The 13,778-nt window shown below is 44.1% G+C and overlaps 2 protein-coding genes across 3 annotated transcripts in view; one reads left to right on the top strand and one right to left on the bottom strand.

Moving 5' to 3' along the window:
• MGLL (monoglyceride lipase) overlaps window positions 1-11,131 on the bottom strand; it is an 83,711-nt gene extending 72,580 nt beyond the window's left edge. Inside the window, exon 1 of the mRNA XM_061456059.1 lies at window positions 11,098-11,131. Within this exon, the coding sequence (XP_061312043.1) occupies window positions 11,098-11,116 (19 nt within the window). The 5' untranslated portion in view covers window positions 11,117-11,131. The remainder of the gene's footprint in view (window positions 1-11,097) is intronic.
• KBTBD12 (kelch repeat and BTB domain containing 12) overlaps window positions 1-13,778 on the top strand; it is a 32,555-nt gene that overhangs the window by 9,416 nt on the left and 9,361 nt on the right. For both annotated transcript variants that reach the window (XM_061456055.1, XM_061456056.1), the window contains 2 exons: window positions 2,906-3,056; window positions 11,347-11,544. In XM_061456055.1, coding sequence (XP_061312039.1) covers window positions 2,906-3,056; window positions 11,347-11,544 — 349 coding nt within the window. The remainder of the gene's footprint in view (window positions 1-2,905; window positions 3,057-11,346; window positions 11,545-13,778) is intronic.

Raw genomic sequence — 13,778 nt, 5'->3', positions numbered from 1 at the left:
TTTGTAGGAAAAGCAAACGGGGTGAAGAAGAAATGTCCATCATTTGCCATCCTCACTGCAAGTACCAGCCACAGGAAGGGCTGTGCTTTCATAGAGATGTGCACAGTGAGCAAGAGTTTAAAACTCATCTCCTGTGTCAACATGGCTTCCAGCCTTTCCTTTCCTTATTTACCATCCTCTTTTAATTTGTTTAGGTGTCAGTAAATGATGATAATTTATCACACAGGGGCCCCTAACTGAGCCCTGTCTCAAGAAGTGTGTACAAAGGTAAATTCCAAAGACAGATCTATATATGAAATTTAAAGTTCAGCTCAGTTCCTCAGGAAGCTGCCTTGGGTAACTAACGTTCATTTATTTGTTTTTTCATTGTATTGTATTCTCTGGAACACAGATTCGCTCAATCGATCCATTCGTTTGTTTCAGTTGCAGTGCTTGGCCATGTAAAGTTTTAACAGGAATTCTCAGCAGGACCACAGACACCAGGTTCAGTAGTGCAGGGAATATAGAGGCCTATGCTACAAGGAAGATGGATGTTAAGACCAGTACTTGCTCTCTCCAGTTGTTCCCAGTGCAAAAGATCTTAATGTTAAGAGTGTAGCCCATTCTTATTGACTGCTCAGTGCAGCTGAAATTTCAGCACTCAAGATAAAGCCCCACATTTACAATGAAGAAGAGCATCTGTAATCCTATTGCCGACAGCAACGTGTTCAGCCTGTCATCACGTCTCATTGGTTTGTGTTCCCTTGAAATAAATTACTGTTTAAAGTACTGAAAAAGCAAGATGTATCGAGCAAAGAGTTTGGATGTTTTGAGTGCAGGAATTCCCAACAGGAAGATCAGAGGGTATTTCTGATAGTGAAACACCTGAGTGAGGATAACTCGCTATTGAAAGGATGAAAACAGGAAAACACTTCATGTAGAAACAATCTGTAAAAAAAACTAAACTGAAAGGATGGATGTTGAAGTCAGACAACCAGCTTTGTCTTGCTTAATAGATCTCTGGACAGATTTCAAGGCGGAAAAGTGGCTTAGAAGTCAAAATATTGAGCCAAGAATGGCTCTAAAAAACAATACAGGCATCTTGAGGATGCCTGAAGGGGATACCTGCCATCCAGTGCTATCTGAAACAATCCATGGAGTCTGAGGTTATGTACAAATAGGCTTGAGATGAGCAGATTAACAGTAATAGATTAAACCCCATATCTTTTTAAGATGAGGGTGTACCTGAAGAGATCAGAATAAATTAGCTAAAGCTCTCCAAACCCATGCTTTAAGACCAGCACTGCAGAGCGCTGAGCTCTTGTGGTACCATGTAGCTCCCCCACTCACCTGCCAGATGCAGTGATTGTAGAGCTGGGGCTACCACAGCTGCACTGTGAAAGCAGACCAGTTCCTCAAGCCAGGAGCTGTCCTTGTGCTCAGGCACTGAATGTTCTGTCAATCCTGAACAAATACCAACGACACAGCACTGATGGAGTGCCCTGAGTGTGTGTGTCCATTACAGGACAGAGATAAATACATGTTCCCATCCCACTCTGGCTTTGTAATTGAAACAAGACAAGGCAAAGTCAAGCCAGGACATTAGATGACAGCTTAGGAGGGCAAAAGCTTGACTCACAGCAGCATTGCTCTGGCTTAGCATCAGTCCAGCCTCACTGATGCCAGCAGAGTTAAAAACCAAAGGGACTCCAGCCTTGGTAACTGGAAGCTCTTAAAAGTGGCCCTTGAGACAGAGAGAAGGGCTGCTGGGTGTTATGTTTTCTGTACATAAAGAGCAGAGAGTGCGCTCTGAGGTGAACGTTACCATGAAAATGATGTAGGATGTGAAATTACAGCATGTCAAATGGCGCCTGCTCCTAAGTAAATGCTTACCCTGTGCTGAAAACACACAGCTTACCCCTCTTTCATTGAATAAATTAGTATTTCACACCACAGAGAAAGAGCATGCCCCTGGCCGCTCACAGGGAGCAACCAAAGGGCTAAACATTTACTTTCCAGTCTGCCTTCTACTACCTTGCCTATGACATTAGCGTTGGGAAGGTCTTTTGGGAACAAATAATAACAAAGACAGCAAGAACACATAGAACACCATCAGAAGCAAGCAAAGTCGTTCTCTCCTCCTCACTCCCTCTACCTGAAACCTTTCATCCCAAAATATGTCAGGATCCTCTCCCCACAGCCTACTGCTTACATTCAAGGGTGTCGTACCCAGAAAACATAATCTGAGTTCCCTGCATCATACAAGACAAGCAGATAAAGGGGAAGAAGATTAGAGAGAACAAGAGGAGTAGGAGTACTAAAAGACTATTATGGCAGCACAGATTAGTGGGGGGGGGGGGGTAGGAACTTACTATAAAAGCTACTGAAGTTACAGCAGTTGAACGACATTACTCTGGTTAGGCTGACTAAATAAACACACAAGTGACTTGAGAATAACTTATGTGTATATAGAGGCCTGAGAAATGCCAGCAAAGAACCTCAGGGAGAAAGAATCACAGCATGGGCTGAGTAACAGTGGGAATAGATTTCAACTGTTAGCAGGAAGAAAGATGTCAGAGTGGTTTTCCCTCTATTATTAAGACTTTAAAGCAGCCTTGTGATAAAAAGTATGTTCAACCACAGGCAGAACCCATGGATGGGTTCATGGAAGGCCCATGCCTGCGTTGTTACAACCCAAATCCCCAGCTTTATTACTGCAGGATATAGATGACATCTTACTCCTTTGCCTTCCACAGTGCACTCCCAGCCACAAGTTCTGGGTGCTGTTAAACCCTAGGGAGCATGAATCACTCTGCAGCTATAATTGATGTGTTTATGTTATTTATCTGCTGTGATTAATTGCATGCAGGCATGTGCAGAGGGCTCCAAATGCTGTATTATTACCTGGCTGTCATATTTCATACAGATGGATCTGCCTGACGATGAGCCGGATCGATTAAGTAACAGAACGTTTCGGTACGACCCAGGCCAAGACAAATGGACAGAAAGAGCACCGATGAAGTACTCCAAATACCGCTTCAGCGCAGCCGTAGTCAACAGCGAGATTTATGTCTTGGGTAAGAGGAAGCAGATTTTGAACAGATAGCACCTAACTTGTTCTTCTGTGCAGCAATTTGCCTCTGCGAAGTGAAATATCTCACCCTGCGCTAAGTCCTGTAGGACAAAGTATGTTGGGCTAAATGGGCATCTTTTTTCCCAAGTTATTTCCCCCCCTCATCACTTCTTTCTTCCTCAATATGTGTAGCTCAAAGAAAGGGAATGTTTAGTGTTCCAGATTAATAGACTTTGCTTTTTAAACTCCTTTTCTTTGGATCATCCATGTATGCTATAAATTACTGCTGATTGCCTGTTTTCACAAATCTTGAGAGGACTTTAATGTCCATAAATCTGTAAAATTTGGTTGAAATGGGCCAAGAAGTGCAAAAGCTATGAAAGGCAGGCAAAATAATGTAAATGCAGCTAGAGAACACACATGTAGGGAGGGAAATTGCACAAGTAATAGTAGAACTTATTTTTAAGGGGAAGACGAACCTGACACTGAGCCAAAAATGATTTGTCAACAAATTCTACCTGTGAATACGCTGCTTAAAATCCACCTTTAACAGTATGGGTGGAAATGGAGATTTATCTGCACAGTATCCATGGGCATCCTGTATAGTGCACCTATGTAAGATCCAGATCTTGTGGGGGCAGAGGAAGGAGAAGGGAGGGAGGCAAGGTGGAAATGGGTAAATGCAAGATATGTTCTGTACCCCATGACGAGGCCCTGCTTCCCACGAATAAAAACATGAAATAAATGCATAGCTCTGGCTTGGTACATAAAGATGAGACTTCTTCCAAGCAGCTCTGGAAAACAAAGTCCTTAAACGAAGTTTGTCAGCTCTTTCAGGCAGGATCACTGCCTTCCTGTACAGTTCATACAGGTGCCAGCACATTCAGGATTAGGTGGAACTCTAGAGCACAAATGAAAAATCACTGCAGAGAAAGTTCATCCTCTCTAATGCCTCTGAATGTGATTTCTGTCATAAATCTGAAGCAAAAGGCAAAGCACTAGCTTTGAATTAGATGCGGTAGCAGACACTGATATACAAGCCTAATTTTTGCTCTCATCCATCTACGTGTAAATCTGTAGTAAGTATTCTGCTGATCTCAATTGTGTTGTGCTAGGCTAGTTTTGTTCAGACACTCAGCCTTTGAAGTGTTAATTTCTGTTGGCACAGAACAGAGAGCACATAGTCACTGTCCAAAAACCCCTTCCCAGCCTAATTGCCAGCTCCAGCATGTAAAACCCTCATTGATTTACTGGAATTATTCTAGAGTCACTCTGATGGACGAAAAATGAGGAATAAAATAGAAGGTTTGGTCTGAGTAACAGCATTGTTTAGGAACCTGTACAATGGGTCTGAATCAGCAATTCTGCAATATAATTGTCTGTTTGTCATGTAATGTTCCTAGAGATTCTCATGCTACTTATACAGTGTACATAATCCTCATAAAGTAAATGAACAGCATTTCCTAAGGCGCAAAATCCTTTCTCCTATTCATCCCATTTGATGGTCGTAGCTCTTTCTCTCCATATTTTCCCAGGAACATAACTATATTGGTTGGAAAGCCCAAGAAAGAACGGTATTGTGTTCTTAATGACAGGGGCAATTGAGACACTTCTGGAAGCAAACCAGATGGGAGGGCTCGATTTAAGGTCACACATTTTAATCTCTTGCTTAAAAAAATATCCTTTCCAGCTCAGTCTCTGAAAACTTCCGATAGCCAACATGCAAATTGGGAAAATTTATCCACATAAATCAGTTTGAATGCCATAGTCATTAGCTTCTGTTAAAGCACCCTGAAATGCAGGTCACCGGTAAACACTGTTGTATCACCATGACAGCTTTACCCATGGGGTGTTTTTATGTTCTACAATTCCTGCTTTATAAATAAGAACATATAGAAGGATGTTAATGAGAAAGCCCATTGGGGCATTTAGGAACAAGGAACTTTTCTTTACCCTCCTTAGCCTGGCATCTCACCTCTTACAACTTCTTGTTTTCCCCCTGTGTTCTTGCTAAGAGCTTCTTTTAGAAGTTGTAAGCAGTTAAATGGGGTTTGATTAAATCCTGAATGCCTCAATCATAAAATACCTGTTTGAGTATGTACTTTGGGGTCCCTCTGGCAAGGCAAATGTGTGTAGGAAGGGCTGGAAGGAGACGTTTTCACTTTCCTGCTTGAGTATTAACTGTGCGTTTGAATAACACCTTCATCTAAAATAAACATGTCTGTAATTATGCTTTGGAGCTCTGGCAAGTAGCAGCTCATGGGCCTGATCCTGCCCTGTTACATCTGTGCAACAGCCTCCAGAGTGCCTGTGTGCAGGGAGGAGCAGAAAAGGCAAGTATCTGGTGTGATAGAGGAGATCAGAAATGCTCGCTACTGATTTAGGGATTATCAAAGGGAATGAGAACAAGGAATTAGAGGTGAAAAGGGGCTGGAACCAACGCACTGATCATGTTTAGGAAGACAATCTTTTGTTTCTTCAGCCTTGCTTCTAATCAGTCCTTTGCCCTCATGCCTTCCACAAACTGCATTACCTCATCTGCTGGGCAATGTGTTAGTAAAGGATGACAGTGCTTCTCAGTTTCACCCTTGGAAGCACCTGCCAGGGCTAGCTTTATGGCTCCCTTCTTTCCCCAGTCACCAGCCCTGCTTTGCAGGGATGGGAGCACAGCATCAGTGCTGAGCCTCTCAGCTTGAGTGCTGCTGAAGAGTAATGAAGGGAAACATTACATGAGAGATTAGTACTATTAAATCCATTGTGCATCCCAGAAATCAATTTAATAGTGAATTGTTCTATGAGAAGCAAGGCTTAGATTTCACTTGCTTATTGGGGAATTACTGCTGCTTTTTTTCCCCCACCCTTTTCCCAGGTTCTTTGATCAAAATTCAAAGAGGCAATAGGAAGAATAGGTGTAGCTGGGGTTTGTGATCTGTGACTTAATGACATGATAAAGAACAACGGTGTCAGTGCCCTGAGGGCATTAACAGGTCTTGAGCATCCTGACCAGCATCACCTGGGAACTGCACCCACACTCTCTGCCTATAGGTCCAGGAGCATCATTTAAAGGCAGAGCTGAGGGGGATCAGGTCTTTCTCATCACCTTGCCTTTGCCTGAGGACTGTGGGTAGGATGTTCTGTAATTGCCTGCATCTGGCTGTGTGGAGCTGAGCCCTGAAGGTGAGTTCACTCCCTGGGTCCCCTTTCCTTTGGAAGCTCTTGTTGCTCCCCAGTACACTGCCCTGGCTGAGAGGCTGTAGTTCATGGCAAATTTCAGGTGTCTGTTAGTGAGGGGAAGCAAATGAAATGGTGTGAAGTCTGATATTCTGAGGTTTCCACCACCCTGCTCCACTCAGTGGAGTACATAACCTCTTTTCAGTCCTATCTGGATCACCAGCCACCTTGTCGGTGTCATTTTGATCAGTCCTCCTGCTCATACAATGAGTAGTCTAGCCTTGGATCTGGTGCCTATTCTGGAAGGGGGGAATTGTCCATGTGAGGCTCAGCTGGCTGACAAATTTAGCTTGGTGTGAAGGAGACTTGGAAGTGCAACTGCCCTGTGTTACTGCCTGCTTCAACAAGTAGCAGTGATGTGGGTTCATAGAATCCCAGGATGGTTTGGGACCTCAAAGTTCACCTCTTTGCAACTCCCCTGCCATGGGCAGGAGCACATGTAGGTTGGAATGTTCCTTATCTCTTTAAATACAGCTACATGTCAACCTCACTCCTATAGAAGTACACAGGTATATCTAAGGCAGTTATTTCCTTTGCACTTGCTGAACTAATGATTACCAGTGACTCTTTCCCACTTCACTGCCATCCCCCCTCAAGTGCTGGGAGGCTGTTCTGTTATTAGAACTCATGTGACTCACATTGCATTCAGTCCTCTCCGATGAGCGTGGGGTGAGGGATAGGCAGCTGACCTCTCCAAAGTGATCTGCTTTGCCTTCAGCCAGCTATGAGCAGTGTGCGGGTACAGCAGGGCACAGAGCCCTTCCTCATTGGGATTCTGGAGTTGCGCTAATCGCATCACCTACCCTGCTCTGCCTTCTTGCTTCAAAGGCTCCTCTATCCTGCTTTCTTAGTAAAGATCATGTATTTTATTTATATATTTATTTTGCTAATGGAGCTCCGTGTTAAATTTAAAGTCCATTAGAACCGCTGCTTGCAGAGTGCCCTTGAAAGTATGTTTGATTGCAGAGTCACCCAGGCGTGATATGAAAAGCTCTCAAGCATTAATGGCTTTGGGAACACAAAGGTGGCTTCGCTGGCTTTTATAAGTCCTTCAGTGGCATCTGAAACATCTCCTAGGGAAAGTGCATTGTGTGAAAAGCCTAACGTGCTGAAAGGGTGCATCGGTAAGGGGAGGGAGCAATGTTGAGTTTGGGGGTTAAATCATCTGGTGTGAGCAATGTGCAAATGACAGGGATGTTCAAAACTCCCAGTGAGAAACCCGTCTTCCCCCTGCACTGAGGACGTGTAATTGGGCTTTTTGCAGAGAGCTAAACCAGGTGATGCTGAATTCACCTGCTCTGGTTGTGATGAGGTAGGAGAATGTGGCTTAATGAGGGACCCTTCCCAGATTCCATCACAGAATGGACATGGGAATAGCAATTGCTGCCCTTTGGGTACCTGTCACGACTTCTGGGAGGCCGTGACACAGCACTTGTGCTTTAATGATCCCATCCATAGCTCTGGAGGGTTGCTTGGCACAAGAGTCTCCCCCAGATGACCTAAAGTCAGCCAAGAGGGCAGAGCTCTACACTGCAGTCTCCCTTAGCATCTTAAAGGTTACCCCCTTTTTATGTAGGGGCTCCTTTAGGAGCAGAGCATGAACTCACTTGTTCAGTGGTGTAGCCAGAGAGCATGAAATAAAGGCAATCCTCATAGTCTGTACTGTAAAACGTCTCCCCTTGCCCTCCTAATGCTTTTGGAAACCTGAATGAAGCAGCCAATGGGACAGGATGATCTGGAGTCCTGAGGGATGCAGCACAAAGCAGCCAGAATTGTCTGACACAGCAAGTTTCTTTCTATCTGCCAACTTGAAGCCTCACGTGGTATTCACGCTGTGCGTGATGGATGGCGGTGTTAAGGTGAGGTGCCTCCACTCTGCTGCAGATGTGAGTTGATTTAGAGCTGAGATTTTTGTGTTTCTTCCTGATTTGTGTATTCAGTTCTTGGGGAAGAGGCCTGAGACATCAGCCTCCGCAGGGGAATAAAAGTGTTGTCTCACAGCAGTATTTCTCAACTACTGCAGCTGGGAGCACAGGGAAGCAGAATCTAATATCCTCAGATTCCTTTGTTAGCAATATTTCAGGGTTAGCATTGCGTTGGAGAGGAGATCAGAATTCTTAATTTCTTAGTTTTCAGAGTAGTGTTTTTCCAAGCTTGAAAATGAAACTTTTCTCCCCTCTGATTTTCCTTCTGACTTCCTATTGGCTGAGAACCTGGCTTTGCCCCTGTTGTAAATTGCACACGAAATTGGATTCATCTGAAACAACTGTGGAGGGTGTAAATGAAAGGGAGATATCTTGGAGCTTCAGGTTTGCCTGTGATAATGGCAGCATTAAAGGAGGTTACATTTAAGCTTCTTAAACTATCCAGTGGCTGTTCCACAAACACTTTGAAACGTGGCAGCTCTTGAACTTGGCAGAAGATGCTCCAATAGGTCATGAAAAAATTACTTCTCAATTTGCTTCTTTTCATACATTAAAAGTGTTGGGGTGAGATCCCTGTATTGGCAGCTGAGTATCGCCATGAACTGGCAATTGGGAACGTATTGGAGGAAGTCACTACCTGTGCTGCATTGTACCTGATTATTTCTGTTCTTTCTGAGGTTACCATCCTCCGTAGTTGCTCAATTTAGAACCAGGCAATAAAAATACACCAAGAAATAAACAGTGATTATGGCTTTATAAGAGTTCTGGGGCATTTTGTCCACTTGAAATAGTGAGGCAATGAGCAAAGCTGTTTCTGTTTGACATGCATTCCCTAACTGGTACCGTTTCGTCCTCTGACTGCACAAGATGCTTTCTTATTCTTCATATGAAGAGTTTTCTTAGGGGTGACTGCATGCTCCTCGTGGTGTACAGCAACACCTGGGCTAATGTAAAATAGGCTGGCTTGATAACCAGCAACAGCCTGTCTTGGGCACCACAGAGCTGTCTTTTGAACAGATCAAACTCATCTGTTGGGAGCTTTGGTATTATTGGTTCCCAGTTAAAACTGCCTGAGTATCATTTTCTACATTACACTGCACTGGGTAGAGTGCCCACACCCTGGCAGCAAACTGCCTTGCTGTGATTTTACCAGAGGATGTTGTGGAATCAGAAAGGTTGTGATAAGCAATAAATTGCCTTCTCAGTCAGAAACTCTGTTTAGCCCTTTAAAATGTCTTGGTTAATTTAGGGGAATTCAAGGGCAGTCTCCTGTCCTGAAAGGGGCATCTCTCTTACAACCCATTAAGGAGTGGTGGAGAACGCTGCCTAGAAGAGGATAGCGCTCCTGGCATAAACAGTAATGGGTAAAAGTCTGAGTGCAATACAGTAACTAATAGGTCTAGATCTGAATGTTATTCTTGTTTCTAAACAGTCGTAAGGAATAGTTTAGTGAGAGTTTGCTGCAAGAAAGGCTCAGCATGGGGATGCACACAGCTCCCTTTTGGCCATGGAAATGATTAACATAATTCCCTGAGCACAACTATTGCTCTCCTCAGTTCTCTGAGGAGAATCCAACCTCGAAGGAGGAGCCCATAAGAGCAAATGCTGCTTAGCTGGGGGTGTTGAGCTAGTAATGAGAACTTGTTTAAGTACCCACAGGAGAACCTAATGCAAACTGCTAGGACCTTGCTGGTAGGTATTAGGGCAAGTAAAGAATTGCTGTGCATGGAAAAGGAGCTGGAAACCAAACCCAGTGAAGGTTTTGAGGTTCAAATATTGAACTGAACCAAATGCTGTTAACTTCAGTGGGAGGAAAGCTTCCTGCTGGTGATAATGGACAGAGAATTTGCTTCTGGTTTTTTATGCTCTGATGCAGGTATAACTGCTTTTATTTTTACCCAACTCTAAAACACAGATCAGGAATACAGTGATGGCAAATCTGGAGCATTGTGGTCCACATTTACATGCAGTTGCCTCTTGCAAATACCTCTGGAGAATGCAGATAAGGTTGAAGAAATACAGCCCATATTAGAAGGTAGATGGAAATCCCCATGCAAGTAAAGCCTGTAGCACCAGGGGCTCATTTATCTTGCAGATCAGCCTCACAGCACGAAGGGCAATAGATTTTAAAGCAGCTGCACCGGCCTTACAGAGGTTACACTTGCAGCTCTTCCATTTGTATATGGAAAGGCATAATTACATGCCATATAATGCATTTTAGATTTGCACAAGTGAGAGCTCCTACACGCGTATCTGGGAAGCAAAGCTCCATGTGGAAACTGCTTGTGTGTTGCAGTCATTTTAGATCTAAAAGTGGTCACACACACATGCACAACAGAACTGCTTCAGCAAGCCAGCAGTGCTCATTACAGGGTATTGTGTCCATTCTTGTTAATTCTTGAGAAGCAGGGGCTGTGAATTCCAAAGCTGGATTTGATCACAGGAAAGGATTTGGAAAGGCAGTGTTCACACTGATTCCAGTGTGAGGTGCTTCCAGTGTTCACTGAGATCTCAGGTGTGCCTGCAGCCTGTTGCAGGGTGTCCCAGCAAATGAAACCTGGGATCTGTTTTAATCCTGCCCACAGACTTTGAGCATTCTGGTTCACCCTTCAGCAGCAGGGCTCCTCACAAGTAACTCAGCTGTTGTTCCTGCACATTGGATGGGTTTGTTTCTGGAAGCCGATTTACCTTCAGAAATGGGGGTAATCATTTTCTCTTATTGAAGGCAAGTAAGGAACAAACACAGGTGGTTGTTGGGTGAAATCCACTACCAGTACTTAGAAAATATGTTTTGATCCATTGCAAGTAAATGCTAAAGCAATTTGTCCAGCACCCAGAACAAGTGGTCATGCAGTTTCTCCTATATAGGTAGAGAACAAGACAAAATACCTTTGCATTTTGAAGACATGTTGCTTGCCCTTCCTTTGGTACAAGGCTTCAGCGAGGATCTTGCTTCGATGCCTGTAGATAACGTGCAGCACCTTCTGCTTTGAGTTTACTTTCTCACAAGCTTCTGGAGCTGCAAAAGGGAAAAGGAAGGGAGGGAGATGAGGACATGCACACAGAAGTGATGCTGCCAGCAATGTCTCTTTCAGCAGAGCCTGGGACCACTGTATTTGACCTGTGTGTCTTTTGCAGGAGGAATCGGATGCCTCGGTCGTGACAGAGGACAGACGCGGAAATGCCTTGATGCAGTGGAGATTTATAACCCTGATGGAGACTTCTGGAGGGATGGACCTCCAATGCCGTATCCCCTCCTCTCCTTACGGACAAACTCCACCAGTGCTGGCGCCGTGGAAGGGAAGCTCTACCTCTGTGGAGGATTTCATGGAGCAGGTACTAAGATGAGTCTGATGTTCTCTGTGTAGCTGGAATCGGTGTCACTGCACACACACTGACCTGATGACCGATCAACCCTGTCAGGTGGCACTGGCATGCACTGGAACGCCAGAGCTGATTCAGCCCTTTGGACTCCCAGCTCCCAGTGTCAATATGAATTGTGTTCTGTTTGCCCTTTGCCTTTTTCCTTAACAGAACATGAAAAATTAAGGATGTTTCTGGTCTGCACTAAACCTCTACAGCCTCATTAGAATTCTGCTGGATTTACATCCAGAGCTACTGAGATCAGGAGCTTAGTGTGTTATAGACATTAAACAACTTTGGTATATTTGTTGAAGATTAAGGTGCTATCCATCTGTCCTTAAACAAGCTATCTGGCTTTGCCTGTTTACTTACATGCTTTTCTAGATCTGTGTTGAAAAAGCTTGTGTATTCAATGAGTACTTCAGGTAGGGAACTAAACTTGTGTATTTAATGAGTACTTCAGGTAGGGAGCTAAACTTGTGTATTTAATGAGTACTTCAGGTAGGGAACTGAGATACAAAGAGACAAAAATTCCAGATCTGGTGAGTTGTAAGTAATCCTACCCCCATGGCCACCTTTCTTCTTGTAAGTCTTCTTCCTTCTGGCTGTTCTTAGCTCTATGTGAATCTCCAGTACTGCTAACCAGTATTTCTTTCATCATAAATGCAAAGAGTCTCAAAACAGGCACACTTAAGCTCCTCTGGTGTCACCCCAATTTCCTTTCTAGAAGAATGCAGCAATACAGATGCATTATCCACCGCTAATAAATGTCATGTCAGGTTCATTGTTGTCCACATGGCATCACTGGGTGATGTGTTCTTCGCGCTACACCGACCCCAGTTGTGCAGGCTGACTTGTACAACAAACCCTAAAGCTGCTGTTACTTTAAACTGATGATTTTCATCTAGTTCACAACTCGCCTTCCCTCTCTCTTCATGTGCTACTCTTTGAGGAAGCCGCTTCCTGGAAGCATTCATATGGCAGCTCTCTAACAAGCATGTTCTTCTGATGGAAGTTCTGTGACCTCAGGGCTATTATGGCTATGACACATCGCTGTGTTTCCATAGCAAAAGCTCTGTCATCGTATTTGTCTCTTTCTCAGCAGTGCTACAAGAAATGCTCAGGTTAGTGGGTACAGATCTCAACAGGCTGCCCAGGGCAGTGGTGTAGTCACCATCCCTGGAGGGATTTGAAAGCTGTATAGGTGGTGCTTAGGGACATGGTTTAGTGGTGGAGCTGTCAGTGCTGGGTGAACGGTTGGCCTTGATGACCTTGAACATCTTTTCCAACCTAAAGAACTCTATGATCATTTGCACTGGCAAATGAAGCAATTTCAGTCAGGATGACTAACAGATCAGCATGAGGTTTTCTGCACAAAGAACCTTCAGAGCAATAAAAACACACGCTGCAAAATCCCACCACGTGCTGTCACTGAGTCACGACTGAAGAGTGGTAGTGCTGGGAGAGGTTGAAAGTGCCCCTCTGTATTTCAAGACAGCCATCTCCTGTCTAACATATCTCCTGTACGTTTATATAATGCTAGCTCAATGGGGTCCCCATTCACGATGGTACTAGTGCGCTCTGTATAATTATGTATAGAAATCCACTGCCCTAAAAGTGTTATTTAGATTGGAAAACAAGAACTCAAAGTTGGAAAATGCCAGTTTTGTGGTTACCTGTGCAACCCGAATTCTGACCCCCTACATGTGCATTTTGTATACCAGTGAAGAAATGGTATGTAATTGTGTGGTTACACATTGTTATGATCCATTAACAGGGGAGCCAAAATAAGATTCTCACTGTCAACTGTAATGATTCAGATGTATTCGCATGCTTGAGGAGTTGAGAGGAAGCTGTGCCTTAATGACAGACTTCTTAATGTGGCTTTCAAGTTATTAAAGCAAAAAGGCTTTCTAAATCTTTATGCCAATACATTTCTAGCTACCATCATCAAGAAAAAGATGGCTGGAGTCCACATGCTGGACCTAAAGAGGTTCTCTGGCTGTGTCTATCCCTGGTCCTGTGCCCTCTGCATCCTGAAAGAGCTCTCCAAAGCTGATCTGTTCTTTGGGGGTGAAGGGTGGACAGAGAGAGCGTATTTATTATCATCAAGGCCAGGTTGGATGGGGCTTGGAGCATCCTGCTCTAGTGGAAGCTGCCCCTGCCCATGGAAGGGGTTGGGACTGGATGAGGTTTAACGTCCCTTC

The sequence above is a fragment of the Pezoporus flaviventris genome, unplaced genomic scaffold (genome assembly GCF_033815535.1).
Source record: "Pezoporus flaviventris isolate CSIRO_AGI_PZ_B2104156 unplaced genomic scaffold, CSIRO_AGI_Pfla_v1 ptg000021l, whole genome shotgun sequence".
In the NCBI taxonomy this organism is placed as follows: domain Eukaryota; kingdom Metazoa; phylum Chordata; class Aves; order Psittaciformes; family Psittacidae; genus Pezoporus; species Pezoporus flaviventris.
The sequence above is the reverse complement of the archived record's forward strand: the minus strand, read 5'-3'. Positions and strand labels throughout refer to the sequence as shown.